Source organism: Impatiens glandulifera, chromosome 1 (genome assembly GCF_907164915.1).
Source record: "Impatiens glandulifera chromosome 1, dImpGla2.1, whole genome shotgun sequence".
Classification (NCBI taxonomy): Eukaryota; Viridiplantae; Streptophyta; class Magnoliopsida; order Ericales; family Balsaminaceae; genus Impatiens; species Impatiens glandulifera.
Window position 1 is genome coordinate 78861110 of NC_061862.1, and position 14966 is coordinate 78876075.

General features: G+C 31.2%; 1 protein-coding gene across 1 annotated transcript; it reads left to right on the plus strand.

The window, feature by feature from the left end:
* Positions 1 to 2164: 2164 nt before the first annotated feature.
* LOC124933549 (WRKY transcription factor 72A-like) lies at positions 2165 to 14206 on the plus strand. The gene is made up of 9 exons (XM_047473966.1): positions 2165 to 2434; positions 3209 to 3457; positions 3999 to 4080; positions 4614 to 4700; positions 12458 to 12558; positions 12638 to 12778; positions 12843 to 13178; positions 13263 to 13376; positions 13462 to 14206. Exons 1-9 carry the CDS (start codon positions 2165 to 2167, stop codon positions 14137 to 14139), a joined length of 2058 nt encoding a protein of 685 aa, XP_047329922.1. The 3' UTR covers positions 14140 to 14206.
* Positions 14207 to 14966: the final 760 nt, after the last annotated feature.

A 14966-nucleotide genomic window follows, 5' to 3' on the forward strand; every position in this document is an offset into this window, starting at 1 on the left:
TGAGGGAATTTCTTTGTGTCAACGGAAAAACGTTCTAGATATTATTTCCGAGTGTGGTTTTCTGGGTGCTAAGCCTGTTGGTTTTTCTATGGAGAAGAATCATAAGTTGGGGGAGTTAGTGAGTGCACAGATGGAGGATCCGGAGAGCTATCAACGGTTGGTGGGGAGATTGATATATTTGTCTTTCACAAGACTTGATATAGCTTACTCTGTACATATATTATCTCAGTTTATGCATGACCCATTACAGGATCACTATCAGGCAGCATTAGTGAGATATCTGATGAATGCCCTAGGACAAGGTATACTCTTGAGGAGTGATTGTAATATTCAGTTATCTGGATGGTGTGATTTGGACTAGGCATCCCGTCCCAAGTCTCGTAGATCGGTTACTAGGTGGTTGGTGTTTCTTAGCTCTTCTCTCGTGTCCTGGAAGTCTAAGAAATAGTCAAATGTGGCCTCATCTTCCGCTGAGGCTGAGTATCAATCTTTAGCAGCTTTGATTTGTGAGTTGAAGTGGCTACAAGGGGTCATGGTGTTCCTTGGAGTACCTCAATCGGGTATGCATGTGTACTCAGACAGCCAATCAGCTCTTCATATGGCTTAGAATCCATTGTTTCATGAGCGTAGCAAACACATTGAAGTGGATTTACATTTCTTACAGGATCATATCCAGGATGAGACTATTGTTGCTTCCCATGTTCCCACAACTTCTCAATTGGCTGGTATTCTCACTAAGCCTCTTGGGAAACAATTATTCAACCATTTTAGATCCAAGTTGGGCATTTGTGATTTGCATGCTCCAACTTGAGGAGGGGTGTTAGACTATGTTATATTAGTTGATATTCTATTATTATATTTGATTAAATGGGCTGGAGATACGGCCCATTAGGTTATAGAATGTTAGTGTATATATATACTCTACACAAACTCTATTTAGAATTATGAATGAAATTACATTTGAAAGATATCCTTTACTATAAAGACTTGTATGAGCCGGTTAAAGGAGATAGTGCGAAGCCAAAAGATATGGCTGACAGTGATTGAACAAAATTGAACCAGAAAGCAGTCGACACAATCAGACAGTGACTTAATGATAGAGTGTACCACCATGTAGCAAGTGAGAAGAGTGCACATGAGTTGTGGAAGAAGCTGGAGTCATTGTATGAGCAGAAAACAACAGGTAACAAAGCATTTCTGATTTAAAAGTTAGTAAATCTGAAATTCAGAGAAGGTGCAGGTGTTGCTGAGCATTTAAATGAGTCCTAGAGCTTGATTAATCAATTATCAATGATGAAGATGACATTAGAAGAATGAGCTACAAGCCCTATTGCTCTTGGGATCATTGTTCGACAATTGGGAGACATTGATTGTGACAATCAGTAATGCAACTCCGAATGGTGTTCTTACTATGAGTAAAGTTACTAGCAGTTTGTTAAATGAGGAGACAAGACTAAAGTCAACTAGTACAAATAGTGCACAGGCCCTAGTCATAGAGAACAGGGGAAGAGCTAAATACCGACAACAATCAAGAGGCCATAACAAGTCTAGAGGAAGATCAAAATCTAAGGGAAGACAGTGATATCATTGTGGTAAAGAAGGTCACATGAAGAAAAATTACAGATTCTGGAAAAGACTACAGAATGAAGACAAAAATCAGAAGAAAGATGATGAGATCAAAAATACCACAGCCATAGTAACTGCAGATGATGTAGTGATTCTTTCTTGTGAAAAAAGAATAATATCTGCATGTAGAAAGAAATCAAGGAATTTAGTGGATAATTCATACAAGTGTTTTCTATCATGCTACACCAAATAGAGAGTTCTTCACGACTTACAAGGCTTGAGATCTTGGTATAATGAAGATGGGTAATACTAGTCACTTGATCATTGTGGGTATTGGTGATATTTGTTTGCAGACAAACTAGGACATCAGTTAACACTGAAAGATGTGCGACATATTCCTAATTTGCGTCTAAACTTGATATCAGGTGATGCATCGGACAAAGATGGATTCAAGCACTACCTTTGTAGTGGAGAATGGAAGATCAACAAGGGATCAATAATTGTAGCAAAAGGGAAGTCGTGGCATTCCTTATACCGAACCCATGTGAAGATACTCAAAAATGGGCTGAATGCAGTACAAACTGAAAACTCTCTAAATATGTGGCATCAACGTCTCGGCCACATGAGTGAGAAATGGTTGCGAATTTTGGTGAGGAAGCTTCACATCCCCTCAACCAAAGACGAAGTTCTTGATCTATGCGACTACTGTCCATTTGGTAAGCAACACAACGTCTCTTTTAATCAAACATCAAAATGGAAACATAATGTGCTGTACTTGGTTTATTATGATGTGTGTGGTCCTTTTGAGGATGAGTCATTAGGTGGCAATCGATACTTTCTAACATTTATTGATGATGCATCTAGAAAGGTGTGGGTTTATTTAATGAGAACTAAAGACCATGTATTTAATTACTTTCAAGAGTTCCATGTCATGGTAGAAAGAGAGACAAACAATAAGCTAAAATGTCTTCGCTCTGATAACGGGGGAGAAGTATACCTTCAAGGAGTTTAAAGTATATTGTGTAAAATATAGAATTCTACATGAGAAAACAGTGTCTAGAACTCCATAAGACAATGGTGTGGCTGAGAGAATGAATCGCACCATTGTAGAAAAGGTGAGATGCATGTTGAAGATGACAAAGTTGTCAAAACAGTTTTGGGCAGAAGCAGTTCGCATAGCTTGTTATCTCATAAACAGGTCACCCTCTGTTCCTTTGAAGTTTGAAATACCAGAAAAAGTATGGTCTAAGAAGAATATTTCATACCCGCATCTAAAGGTGTTTGGATATTAAGCATATGTGCATATTTCAAAGGAGCAAAGATTCAAGTTAGATGATAAAACAATTCCATATATTTTCCTTGGATATGGAAATGAGGAATTTGGGTACAGATTATGGGACCCAGAAAAGAAAAGAATTGTTAGATGTAGAGATGTTGTGTTCTTTGAGGGTTAGAATGAGATAAATTTAGAAATCAACGAGAAGTTAGAGAGTGTTAATGAGTCCATAGAACTCATACCAATTCCTTCACAGTATAGTCAACCGTAACAGATGAAGATGAACATAATGAAGAAGTCACTGAGGAAACCTCTAACATGAATATTAGTAATGATGATTAGACTGTTTATGATGTTCTTGAGTAGGGGGAGCAACATCATCAAGAGGAGCCAGAAGAGCCCCCATTAAGAAGGTCTAAAAGAGAGTACCAACCTTCTAAAAGGTACCATTCTTCAGAGTATATCATATTGACAGAAGAAGGAGAGACAAAATGTTTTCAGGATGCACAAATTCATAAAGACAAAGCTAAGTGGAAGAATGCAATGAAAGATGAGATAAAGTTATTGCAAGAAATGGGCACATATGAGCTGGTGGAACTTCCTAAGGGCCGAAAGGCATTGAAAAACAAATGGGTGTTCAAACTAAAGAAAGATGAAAATGGAGAAATTATGAAGTAAAAAGCTCGACTTGTTGTAAAGGGGACATAAATAGGGAATCAACTTTGAGGAGATTTTCTCACTAGTGGTAAAGATGACTTCCACGCGTACAGTGTTAGGTCTAATAGCTAACTTAGACCTTGAGCAACTTGATGTAAAAACTGCATTTCTTCATTGTAACTTGGAAGAAGAGATCTACATGGTGCAACTAGAGGGATTTAAAGTGAAAGAAGATGAGAACATGGTTTGCAAATTGAAAAGGTGTCTATATGGTTTAAAACAAGCTCTGAGATAGTGGTACAAGAAATTTGACTCTTTTATGATGATTCATGGGTACCAAAGAACCAAGACAGATTCGCGTGTTTACTTTAAAAGATTTTCTAATGGAAAGTTTCTAATCCTTTTACTTTATGTCGATGATATGTTGATTGTAGGACATGGTGATTAGATAATAGTCATGACCTCGACCCGCCTACTCAGATCTTGTATGGATATGCAGGAAGGGGTGCTCCTAGGTGGTGATGGCACCAAGGACGTCGTAGGAATTCTCCCTACATCCGCTGACAAGGTTGGAGAAATCTGTTTAAGAAGGAGATGTCCAAGACATTTGACATGAAGGACATGGACCAAACACGTTAGATATTGGGAATGTAGATTACTCGTGACAGAAAGGCTAAGAGACTTTGGTTGTCACAAGAGAAGTACATTGAAACAATGCTTGACAGATTCAACATGCAAGGAGCAAAGGAAGTAAGTTGTCCACTTCCTAGACATTTTAAATTGAGCAAGGAAATGTGTCCATCAATAGAGAAAGAAAATGATGAAATGTCAAGTGTTCCATACTCCTCAACTGTATGGAGTTTAATGTATGCAATGGTTTGTACTAGGCCAGATATAGCGCATACAATCGGGGTGGTAAGTAGGTTCCTCTCTAATCTAGGAAAACAACATTGAAAAGAAGTGAAGTGGATTATTAGATATCTAAGGGGCATTTCCAATTTGTGTTTGAGTTTTGGAAATGGTGAAACTGTGTTAGAAGGTTGCACAGATGCTGATATGGTTGGAGATCTAGATCACAGAAAATCCACTTCGGGTTATGTGTTTACTTTTGCAGGGGGAGCCGTGTCATGGAAATCCAAGTTGCAAAAATGCATGGCTTTGTCAACAACAGAAGCAAATTACATTGCAGCAACTGAAGCTGGTAAGGAGTTATTATGGATGATTAGATTTCTCCTAGAGCTTAGTATGCAACAAAAAGATGCAATTATTTTCTGTGATAACCAAAGTGCAATAGATTTAAGCAAGAATGCTACATATCATTCCAGAACTAAGCATATTGATGTGAGGTTTCATTGGTTAAGAAATGTAATAGAAAACCAATAGATAAAGCTGAAGAAAATCCACACGGATAAGAACACGTCAGACATGTTTATAAAGATTGTTCCAAAAGACAAGCTCGAGTCCTATTGTAAGCTTGTTGGCATGAATACTAAGTGATGACTTGAAGATCGATGTGGCTCTCTCCGTAGGCTAGAGGGGGAGATTGTTAGGCCTTTAGGTCCAGCCCAATCAGGCATTTAATTAAACAAGCAAACCTTAGGAATGTTGCTCATTCTATCACTTTAGAGAGAGAACATTCTGCTAAGAAGAGAAGAAACAGATGAAGAAGAAGAGAATGAGGCAATAAAGATCTCCTTACATTTATCACTTTCAGGTTCCAATTTTTTGTTGTATATCTAGACTAGCTTGAGTCTAAATAAAATTGGTTTTCTCTGTTTGTATATCTCAACTTTTGGTTTAAAGTTGAGAAGAACATTTGTATCCGTTTCTTGTTTATAGTGAAATTTGCCGGTTGGCCCCGTGGTTTTACCCTCCAGGTTGAGACGGTTTTCCACATAAATCTGGTGTTATTTTGTTGTGTGCTTGATCTCCTATTTTTAAATTTGGATAACATGTGCATTTACTCATCTCACATCGATTAATTACAGTATAAAGGTATTATTCGTTTCAAAATTCTCAAAACATTAGATTCACGCATGAATATAAACACTATTTTTTCAATATCTCTTTAATAATTATTTATAACACACCATAATAACTTAAACGGCTAGGATATGAGTCGAAGAAGTTGAAGTAATAGTTTGATTTCACTAAGAGCACGTTTGAACATAAATTATAACAAAAAAAAGTATCGAAAAAAAAATATTTGTAACTAAATTTATCGTCAAAATATAGGTGAGACAAAAAAACATCAATAAAAGAGCCAAAAAAAAAAAGAAAAATCGCAAAGAGGAATCTGCCAATTTTATCCCCTTTGTAACTAAAGTTATATAATTTTACTTGTATACTTAAGTAGGTGAGAATTGACCCAATCATAGTTGATTTAATCCTGGTTGACACTATAACTCCATATCACTATTGAGTATTGACATTAATTTTGCTCATAATTTGTTTATGTAATGGTGGTTCAATGAAATAATAGTAATTAGCTTCAAATCGTGCTAAGATTGATTCAAGAAACAAGATTACATGTTCCCCCTAATTGGGCCAATTTGAAATATACAATTCCCCTAGTTTAATTAGTCAATTGGCATTAGTAAACTCTATACCTAACATATACCATTTTCTGATTAATTTACAGTATAGAAAACCAACTTATGCTAGAGGTTTCAAGTAGGTAAAATTAAACTTTTAACATTCTTAAAGATCATTCAATAAAATTGGTACCCTCTCAATTTGTGCGTGACATACAAGTCAAACTATGGTTCATATTTTTAAACTCACTATTTAACTTTCGGTAAATTTAGTAGATGTGACAGTTTTACGATTCTCATATATAGAATTTATTATTCTAGTTATAATCTTAGGATTTTATATGATTTAAAATAAAAATAAAAAATAAAAAATGAACTAAACAAATAATTATCCAAATAAATTAACTCACGTAACTATTATTTTTTTTTTGTTTATTATTAATATTATATAAAAATAATAATATATTTTTGATAAATTTTTGTAGTAAAAAAACAAGATCAAAGTATCTCTAAAAGATTCTATATATACCATTAAAGATAATATATATATATATATATATATATATATATATATATATATATATATATAATATTTGTATGTGAGAATTGAGAAGAATTAATTAGTGACAGACCTTCGTCAACTCTGTAAGCATGCGATATTAATTAATTATATATATATATATATTAATTATATAAATAAATAAAATCACATGATCCAAGATAGAAGAAGTAGCGACGTTTGCTCTCTGAGATCCACACTACACTCTCCAAAATATATATTATACAAATTAACCCAACATTCATTTCTTATATATTTTCTTTAATATTTTGTTATATTAAAATTTTCATTTCTTTTATGAATTGTTCTTTGAAAGATTTTTTGAAATGTATATATGGTTGTAATGGTATAAAAATAATTAACACGATTTTATAGCGTTCGTTACCTTCATTTCAATTTTGAACAAATTGTATAACACTTTTATTTAAATAGGGTTGATTGTTGATTTTATTTTATTTGTGAGAATAGAAAAGAAAAAATTATATGAATTTTAAATATAGAATCCATGATTGAAACATAAATAAATAAATAATTGAATTGTATTAAAATATCATTAATACATAATCAAAGCCTTGACAGAATTGTCTACTAAGTTTGTGATAGTGAGAGATCATGACTATTTTTTATTTTTTTTGCTAAGATAAGATAATAACTATTTATTATATATATGTATTGGGTTTGGTGTGAATTGTTCAGATTATATTTGAAAAAAAAGCTTGACATTTACTTAAATTATTAGTTAATTAACATTCATCCAAATAACTAGCTATTTTATATTTCATATCAATCAAGACAATTTATTTGTATTGGTTTATTTTTATTTTTACTTTTTTATTGATAATTTTTGTATCCCGTTTAATTTATTTTTAATGACTCAATTCATCAATTAAATCATTAAAATATTCTTATTTTTATTTTATAAATTTTAAATATAAAATAATATTATAATAATTTAACCAATTAAAAACTTTAACTTATTTTTTCTAAATATTCAATAAAAACCCAAATAACCCAACATCAAACCAGCTCTAAATAAACTAAGATCAAACAAGTTATTGTAATATTATTTTAAAAAATTATTTTTTGAAATTTATTTACTTGTCCATTCATACACCTAGTCCACATATAATATCATTTTATCTTTTGCATAATGTATAGTAAAACTTTCATTAAATAAACTCTTTCATTTTATACTATAACTTTCATTGAAATGTCTTGCTAGTTAACAAGTGACAAATTACAAATAAACAAACACACAAAAATAAATTGAGTCTAAATTAAAGGAAAATAGTTAATATTAATAAACCAATCTCCAATTTTTTTAATTCAAATTTCATTCAATTTTTCATAACTTTCTACATCGAAAACCTCTAACTTACTCTTTTTACGATTAATTAGCTAATTGTATCTCAATTAGACCGTTGTATTATTGAGTCATGTGACGACCATGACTATAAAATATTGTAAAATTAATACTAGTCAAATTGATATTGAAAAGTTTGGCAAATTGGACAAGTCTTCTATTTAATTCAGCTTCAAATTGTATTTTTAGGCAAAGAAAAGAATTGTAGAAGACAAATTAATGTTCTATTTCTAGCCAAATATAGAAAAATCAACCTAGGAAAATATGATATTTTTAATTAATGTATATATGTGATTTAAGTATAAAACTCCAAATATTTAAAGTTTGATTCCCCCTTTAAAATATTTCAAATTGAAGAGGAATTATTTGTAGGGTCAAGCTAATTTCCTAAAATTGAAACAAAAAAATTGGTTGAATCTCATTGGGAGATTGTTAATTTAATTAATTATTTTAAAATTTTATTCTAAAACATGACTTGGTTATATGATTAAAATATGTTAGAATAACAAACCAATAAATAAAATGAATACAGTTCCAGCTCATAAACACAATATATATACACTTCAATTATAATTTCAAATTGAACTTAATCTAGCCAAACATTTATAGCCTTAATAAAAAACAATAATAATAAATAATTAAAGAGTTAAAGTTGATGAACTAGCTAGTTGCTATATGCTAAATTAATATTGCTATTCTTATTACTTCCCCTTATATATGCAATATTTAATTAGCATTAAGATCTACAACTAATTGATTATTTAATGTCATCATTAATTAGGCAACATTAGGCACTATTGAAACACAATTACATATTAATTATATGTTCATTTGAAACTGAAGTTAAAATTGATTTTGAACAATTTTGTTTTTAATTAAATTTACAAATAAATGTATAATTAAAATAAGTTCCACAACAGTGCAAGTAAAATCGAAAAAATCGAACCAAACCAATGATAAACCGATCGAATTGAGTTTTGACCGGTTCGTAAATTCATGTACCAACCCTGATCGGTTCGATTGACAGTTTAAATAATAATAAAATTGACGATATAACCGACTGAGCATTTATGTTTAAAAACAACTATTTAACTGATCCTAATATATTAATTTGAGGGAGGGAATGAGGAGGGAATAATGTGGCACAATTTGAATAACCAAAAAAATAATAAAATTTCTCTCTTCTCTCTCCTCACATTTTTATCAATTTTCTGACACATCACTGGCTAATAATAAATGATTAATATATTAGGATCAGTTAAATAGTTGTTTTAGGGACTGATTTAAAAATATTTAATATATTATAATTTTATTTATATTTTTTTTACATTAATTTTTTCATTCTTTTATATATATATTTGTTAATTTTTTATTATTTATTTTATTATATATATATATATATATATATATATTTGTTTTTTAAAAACAATTTAGCACAATTTCATAAAAAAAACTCAAAAGTAGGAGAAATGGTCAAAATTAAGACCTACAATTTTAAAATTATGATTTTATTATGAGCTTCCTTTTTAACTATTCTTACTCTACTTTATAATCTCAATCTGCATTCCTCAAAACGCAATCCTCGAATCTCAACAATTTATTTTCATAGTCTCTTTTTTATTTCTTCCACTATTTTTCTATCACTTTTATCTTTTAATTTACCATTACTTTCATCCCATAATTCTTTACATTTTTCTTCCTCTAATTCTTCTTCATTTTCATTCTCTAATTCTTCTTCTCTTTTATCTGATTCTTCATCTCATCTTTAACTTCTCCTTCCTCTTAAATCTTTAACATTGTCATTCTCTGCTTCTCTATCCTTAGTTTCTTATAGATGCTTTCCAGTTATCAATTCTCTAGTTTCATTTTTTTGGCTTTCTTATTTTACTATTGAACTTTCAGTCTTTTCTTCTGCTTTTGAAATTTCAGGATTTTCTGTTATATATATTTGTTAATTCTTCTCTGATTAAATTGATCATAAATCAATCTTATAATCGATCGAACCGAACCAACATTTAGTCGCTAATTGACGGACGATGATTTTGAAAATCCGACAACAACATTTGGAATAATTTTTTCGGTGAAAAAACACCGCTTACCCCTTAATTTCATCTAACTAAATAATTAAAATAAATTGATACCTAGGGTGACTCATATGATTTGTTTATTATTAATTATTTTTACAGATGTACATTATTTTAAATTAAAAGCCAATATTTAAACCCAAATAATAGATGCTCTATAATATTATGTAGATCAAGAGTGAAATATAGTCTTATACTATAAGCTAAAGCTAGTAATGAATTTAATTTTGAGTTCAGACTAAAATTAATTAAAGGATAAGCTAGCTAGTAATTAGCTATTATTAAACTAGCATATTATAAGCTATAGTGCAAGCCTAATTTTCTGGTGAAGGTGTTATTAGGTTATATTTAAATACTTGTAAGGGGTAGATTTGGAATTCTAGATTAAATATAATCTTGGTTAATCTCAATTAATTAATCTTATTCCAAATAACTGACACAAGGAGTGATGAATATATATTAATAATTAAATATGGCTTCATTATTATTATTTTGAAAAGTGAAGGTCTTCTAGTTGACTATTTCAGATCTGATCCCAATACTTTCTTTTTCATTTGTTTTTGGGATTTTCTACAATCCATTAATATGTTACAAATTTATTTTATTTGAATTATTTTTGTTTCTTTAAATCAATAACAACATTAACACTATAAATAACAAAAAATTTCAATGAAATAGAGGTCATAACTTTGTAAAGATTGTGTTACTTTTCTTAATAAAAAAACCCTAATTTGAAAGTTATTTTCTGTCTTTGTGTGTTGTTTTTACAGTTTTTATTTATTTTTAACTAGTAGTGCATTATTTGATACTAATTCTTTTTTATAAATGCAATATTTGTATAAACTTAATGAATATTCTTTAAACAAATAAAGAAATGGCATTTCCAAAAAGACCGATCCTTTCTTCATGGGATGGTCAAGACAACTTGCCTAAGATTAATTTAATGATTATTTTATTAATATAATCATTCTGACCTAAAAACAGTATTTTAAGAAGACAAATTGAGGAAAATATGTAAAAAGAATTATCTACATATGATGTCAATAAAATAAATCTTTAAATATATGATTGTTGCAATTTAATATATATGTTTGTTGCAAATCAGGGCAAATGCATCCAACTTCAAGAACTAATTCAAAAGGTTGAAATCAACGAGAGTTGTTCAATAAAATAACACAAAATTTTGAACTAGGGTTTCTTCCATCATAATATTTGTACAAACTGGAAAAGACTAAAATACCCTTGATTGCATGAAATCCCTTCTTTTTCTTTTCATTTTCTCACATAGTGGTAAAAGTAAATCTAATAAAACTAACCAATATTTTTTTTTTCAAATCTTATATAATTATACCTAGAAAAACCAAACCATTACAAAAAGAGGCTTGTTTAGATTCAAATTATTCAAATAACTTAGATTATTTAAAATCTAATGATTGGGGTGGTTTTAAGGAGGTGGTGATTTTTTTTAGTAAAAAAACTTAAATGGAGAATATCTTAATATTTTGTTTAGTGAATTAAGTGATGTAATATATAAGATGAAAGTGAAATAATATTGGAGTAGATTGAGTTATTAAAATAACCTAAATCGAACAAAAACCCAAGATTGTCTAAAATTCTCACAACGATTCTATCTATCAACTCATCTACATACATATCAAATTTTATTTTATTTTAAATATGTTATTATTATTACACACCTTATTTTTTTACTCAAAAAAACCTGATTTTTTATATCCCAAATAAATATTTGAAAACAATTGAAAAACAATTAAAGTGAAAAAGGGTTTTCAACTAAGCTAAAATCAATATGAACTCTCTCATTTGTCCGTCTTAATCCTATTAAGATATGATTTAAATTGATGGATATCTCCAGTATTCTTGAGATCCTAAGTTGTCTTGAAATCCTAAGTTGAGTCTATCAAGCGGCACATCTAACTTAAATAAAACTTTTAGTGTGTTTACGAGTTATTTGCTTAACACCGGAGAAAATTAGTCGTACTCTGAAGAGTTGTGAAAATTAATAAGTGTCCTAAGAAAAAAAATACTTTAAAAAAAATAAAAAAGATACATTGAAAAGGAGATTGGAGGGTATTTATGTATTTTATTATTGTGATCGATCCTACCGAACTAAATAGACAAAGAAATTTGTATAATTATGGTTGAAATATTCTTGATTAAAATAAGACTAGCAAGTGTAAGAAAATAGAATGTGGTTGGTTTAACAAGGCAAAGCCTAAGTCAATGCTTAGATGCGTCCTTGTTTGTCTAATTCCATCTTCTTCTTCTTTCTTATACGTCTTCAAGACGAGGGATTTGACTTTTGTGCTACAATATCCAAACATAGTAGAGAGAGAAGGAACTAGTTGCAGAGAGTTTCATTTCATTGAAAGATCAACATCATCTCTATTCTCATGAAAGAAAACGAACAAGAACTTGTTATAAAAGCAGCATCAAATGGAAAAGAAAAGGAAGGAGATCAATCGCAAGAAGCTATACAAGAAAAATCAAGAACAGAAGAGGTAAATAGTTCATGAATCTTGATGATCATATTCATTCATACTATTGATTAATTAGTTAAGCAAATCAACCATTTTTTAGTTGTCCGAGCTACAAATGGAGATGAATAGGATGAAAGAGGAGAACAAGGCATTGAAACTGGCGATTGAACAATCAATGAATAATTTTTATGATTTGAAGATGAAGTTTGATTCCGTACAATGCCAGAATACCCAAAACAATGTAAGTTTTTACTTATTGAAATGGTTCTTTAAAAGATAATTGTTGACATCAGATGTTTTCGCAGGATCCTAGAATATTTTTTCCGGCAGCAGCGACTGACGAGCTGAAAACAAGTTCTAGGGTTGCGGTGTCGAATTCACCATCGAGGGAAGAAGAAGACGAGAAAGAAAATGATGAATTAGGATTGTCTTTGGGAATGATAACACATACACTTAGCCAACCGAGACGAGAAGAAGAAAGGTTAGAACATGATACTAATCATAACAATAATAATAAAGAAGAAAACAAGAGGTTTGTTTCAATTCAAAGGGGTGATCATTTGGCGGCTGCTGCGAATATTGTTGCTCCGCCCAATAGGAAAACTAGGGTTTCCGTAAGAGCAAGATGCGAGACGGCCACGGTAAGTTCAAACAATCTTCAAGACAAATCTCCGACTTGTTTTCACTCATTTTTAGTTTTGAACGACGTGTGTTTAATTATACAGATGAACGATGGATGTCAATGGAGAAAATACGGACAAAAAATTGCTAAAGGAAACCCTTGTCCTCGAGCCTATTATCGATGCACAGTGGCACCGGGATGTCCTGTTAGAAAACAAGTAATTAAACAAACTAGGATTTCATTCGCAAAGTTATTTATGACAATTTTTAATAACTTACTTATTTCGTCGTCAAATCTCCTAGGTTCAAAGGTGTTTGGAAGACATGTCAATACTAATAACCACATACGAGGGAACACATAACCACCCGCTTCCTGTCGGGGCAACTGCGATGGCATCAACAACGTCGGCATCAACACCGTATGTATTGTTGGACTCGAGCAATCCCATCTCTATCGATAGCATGCAAAACTTTTCACAATCCTCGTTTCCATATATGAATTCTCCCATGATAAGCAATCCAATGACCCCGTATCTAAACATGCGAAACATAAACCCTAGTGGAAATTTCGTTGAAGCCCAACAGTTTCATCCCAATGGAACAACTCATCAAGCATATCCTTGGGCACCCACAATAGTAAATGCTCAAAATAATGTTCGCGACAACTTTTTCAATAGTCATAAGGAGGTAAACGAGATAAATGCAAGTTGGAGAGGCGGAGAGGGTACTACGAGTGATAATAAGGCATTGGCCGAGAATGTAAGTGCAATTACGTCTGATCCAAATTTTAGGGTTGCTGTAGCGGCGGCTATTTCATCATTGATTAACAAACAAACCAATCAAAGTAGTCCCGAAAATATTCCTAGTGGCTCATCTTTAGTCCCTAAACAAGGAGACGAGGGTGGATCAGGGAGTGATACTAAGAATTGGGTTCTCGAATCTTGCCCTACGGGTGTACCACCCGTCAAACATTCGCAATGAATGTATAATTTCAAATGATTTTATAGCTACAATTTGTATTTAATATAGTTTGATGGATTATTAGAAACCAAAATGTTATTCTTCTTCTTTTAATTTGATTGTATGGGACTTTCCATGTGAGTCTTATTGTAAATCCAATTAACTACTTAAAGTATTGACACATGCTAGATCTACATTAAGTTAGATCAATATTTTATGGAAAATATGTAGTCATGAATATACATATATTTAATTAATGTATCTTGATGTAAAAGATCTAGGAATTGAATGAGCGTGAATCTTGCTCTTGATATGACATCCAAATTAAATTATTCATAATGAGAAAAATCAGCGAAAGCAATTCAATGAATCAACGTGACACGCCATGTGAGTAGGAGAGAGAAAATCTTAAAACTGTCTCAAAATGCTCATTTCGGGTCCTGAAACGCTCATTTCGGGTTCCAAAACGCACGTGGGTAGGAGAGAAAAAATTTAAAATGTCCCGAAACGGTCATTTTCAGGTTCCGAAACGGGCATTTCGGGACTAAAAAAAATTATTATTTTTTGTCCCGAAATGAGCATTTTCGGGACCCAAAATTAGCGTTTCGGGATCCAAAATGAGCATTTTCGAGACGTGGGAACAACCTGGCAGGCCACGTCGGATTCGTGAATTTGCTTTCAATAATTTTTTCGTTGAGTTTATCATTCCTCGACCCATTTGAAAATCATTTTTGGATCTGATTTTGATCAATAAAATATAGATAAATCTTTTTTTAAAAACACATATTTTGTCAAACATTTTTTTTTTGGGATTGAAAGACACGTATATTCATAAATTTGTTGATGTT